This window comes from Pterocles gutturalis, unplaced genomic scaffold, assembly GCF_000699245.1.
Source record: "Pterocles gutturalis isolate BGI_N339 unplaced genomic scaffold, ASM69924v1 scaffold32185, whole genome shotgun sequence".
Classification (NCBI taxonomy): Eukaryota; Metazoa; Chordata; class Aves; order Pterocliformes; family Pteroclidae; genus Pterocles; species Pterocles gutturalis.
Genome location: NW_010146877.1, coordinates 1550 through 4246, shown reverse-complemented (window position 1 = coordinate 4246; position 2697 = coordinate 1550). Strand labels below are relative to the sequence as shown.

The 2697-nt window shown below is 60.5% G+C and overlaps 1 protein-coding gene across 1 annotated transcript; it reads left to right on the top strand.

The window, feature by feature from the left end:
* Positions 1–403: 403 nt before the first annotated feature.
* LOC104470831 (cytokine receptor common subunit gamma-like) lies at positions 404–2515 on the top strand (the record flags this gene model as incomplete). Its single annotated transcript, XM_010085893.1, has 7 exons — positions 404–536; positions 764–948; positions 1091–1233; positions 1344–1506; positions 1945–2053; positions 2124–2208; positions 2312–2515. Coding segments are annotated over 7 exons (1022 nt in total), but the record flags the coding sequence as incomplete, so codon positions are not given.
* Positions 2516–2697: the final 182 nt, after the last annotated feature.

Sequence of the window (2697 nt, the reverse complement as noted above, 5' to 3'; positions counted from 1 at the left end):
AATCTCTAACATTCTGTGATTCTGTGGATTGGCAGGGAGGGGTTTCTGTCCTGTCCCACAGTGCCAGGGCTGCAAACAGCTGCTGCAGGGTGACTAAGGGGTGCAGATTGAGGAATTGGGGCAAAACAGCATGTCTGGAGCAAGAGAATGGATGCAGGATGGATGCCTGCTTGGCAGGCAGTCCTTTGGAGAAAAATGTGGGGCTGCTGGCAGCACAAGCATCAGCGACGCAGCATGTGTGAATGGGGTGGTGGGGGGCCTGGCATTGCAGGGCAGGCTGCATTGCAGTTCCGCTGGGAAGAGCTGGGCTTGTTTAGCTCTCATGGAGGCAGGCTGATGGGGATGTACAGGGACCCCTGCCATCTGTCATGTTTCCCTGGTGCACCCCTGGGCCCTGGCACAGCCACCCACCTCTGCAGTGCCCAGCAGTGTCTCCCGCTTGCAGGGGTGGAGTGTGTCGTCTTCAACGAGGAGTACATGACCTGCACATGGGGAAGCAGAGAGATGCTCAAGGCCAACTACTCCCTCTACTACTGGTAGGTGCCCCTGCCTCACGGCCAGCCCCACAGCAGAGTGTCTAGCAGCGGGTTCCTGCACAGGAGGCTCCTGTCAGCACTGCTGGTCCTCGCATCAGCCTGCTCCTCTTCCCTGAGCCCAGGGTGGCTCTGTCTGTGGCACAGGCAGAATGGGATGTGCCAGGGAGAGGGGTCCCAGGGAGGGCCGGGGTGTGCAGGGTCTCAGGAAGTAACCTGCTGTGGCACAGGTATGAGAACAGGTCCCCTGTAGTGGAGTGCAAGCACTACCTGCAGGACCGGGGCATCAGCGCCGGCTGCCACTTCAACCGGAGTGAGATCATCCAGTTCCATCCTTTTCGTGTCCTCGTCAATGCCAGCCTTGGTGGCAAGACCCTGGAGATCCCCAGCAAGCACATGGAGCTGCAGGACCTGGGTATGGAGGAGTTGTTGGGGGGGGCACCCACTCTCCTCTGCAGGACTGTGGGTCTGCAGGGCTGCCCCACCATGTTCTGGCTGGCCATGGGGCAACCAGGGCATGGGAATGGCACTCACCAGGCATCACTTGTGCCTTGCAGTGAAACCGGAGGCACCCGTCAACCTGACCATCCGCAACATGAGCAGCAACCAGCTGCAGCTGACCTGGACCTCCCCATACCCCACAGCCCACTGCCTGGAGCACGCTGTCAAGTACAAGAGCAACAAGGACACAAGTTGGACGGTGCGAGTCCCCCCGGATGCTGCACCCTCGCAGTTGTGCCTGGGGATGAGCCATGCACCAGCCTCTACAGCAGTGCTGGCCCTCATTGCATGGCCCATGTCTCTCTGCAGGAACACCGAGTGAACGGAGACGTCTTCTCCTTCCCTAGTGTGGACTATGAGAAGTACTACACCTTCTACGTGCGCAGTAAGATCAACCGCTACTGTGGCAACACCCAGCTCTGGAGTGAGTGGAGCATCCCCGTGGCCTGGGGCAGCAACTCCACCAGCAAGGGTAGGTTTCGGGGCTGCGGTGGGATGGGACAGGCTGGGGCATGGTGGGGCTCCGCAGGTGGGGGATGGCCAAGCAAATGGAAAACTGGCGTGAGGCAGCAACTGTAGGTGCAAGACCCATCTCGGTGCCTGGGCTGCAGGCAGCAGCATCGACCCCTGTGTCCTCTGCACTTCTGGAAGCCAAACACCCCCTACCAGCAGGATGTGCTGACTTTTGCCAGGGGTATTTCTTAGCCTTGGCACAGCCAGTCCAGGACAGGGTCACCAGCCAGTTGTGGTGACACCATGGCAGGGCTTGGGGATGGCCCCTTCTCCATCCTCCACTCCCAGCTGAGCCGTGCCATGGACAATGATGAGCTTCCATGGCCACCCATGAAGGGCCACCAGCAGCAGTGGCAGCGCACTGACTGGGTGTCCATGTCACCCTGGATCTTTCCAGGCATGGCGGAGGAGCAGCTGCACTGGTTCTGGATCCACACGGTCTTGATCCCCATTGCCTCCTGCCTGCTCTTGGTGGTCCTTGTCATCCTGCTGGTGCGCATGGAAAGGTGAGCATAAGGGGCTGGCAGGGGCAGCAGAGCTGGGGCTCTTCCCCTCTGACACATCTCTTCTGTGCAGGGTGTGGGTAATCCTCATGCCCCGCATCCCCAACCCCAGCAAGAATTTCACTGAGCTCTTCATCACCCACAACGGCAACTTCCAGGTAAGGTGGCTGTGGGCAACCCTGCCCTGGGCTCACCCCTTGCCCCATGGGATTGGGGCTGGGCTGGGTGGTGGCTCCTCTCACCCCACTCTGCTCCCCGGAGGAATGGGCTGGAGTCCCCAAAGACGTTGTGGAGAGCTTCAAACCCAACTACAGCGAGAATATCTGCTACGTGAGTGAGCTGCCCTCCAAGGAGGTCTACGAGCCCCTCTGGGAGGGGAGCAACCACCCACCATCGCTGATGCCTGGGGCCCCAGCTGCCCCCCATGAGCACAGCCCCTACAAGAACAGCTACGTGGGAGTGTGATGCACTCCTGCACCCCGCACGCTCCGTACCCCTGCTGCCCAAAACCTTTCCACCCCATGAGCCTTGCTCCCCACTCCCACCCTGCCTCTGCCAAATGCCTGGACCCTTAGCCCTGCGCCCTGCCATGGCTACATTCAGCCCCCTGAGCCCTGCCAGCTGTAATGCACTGCCAGGTGCTGGGG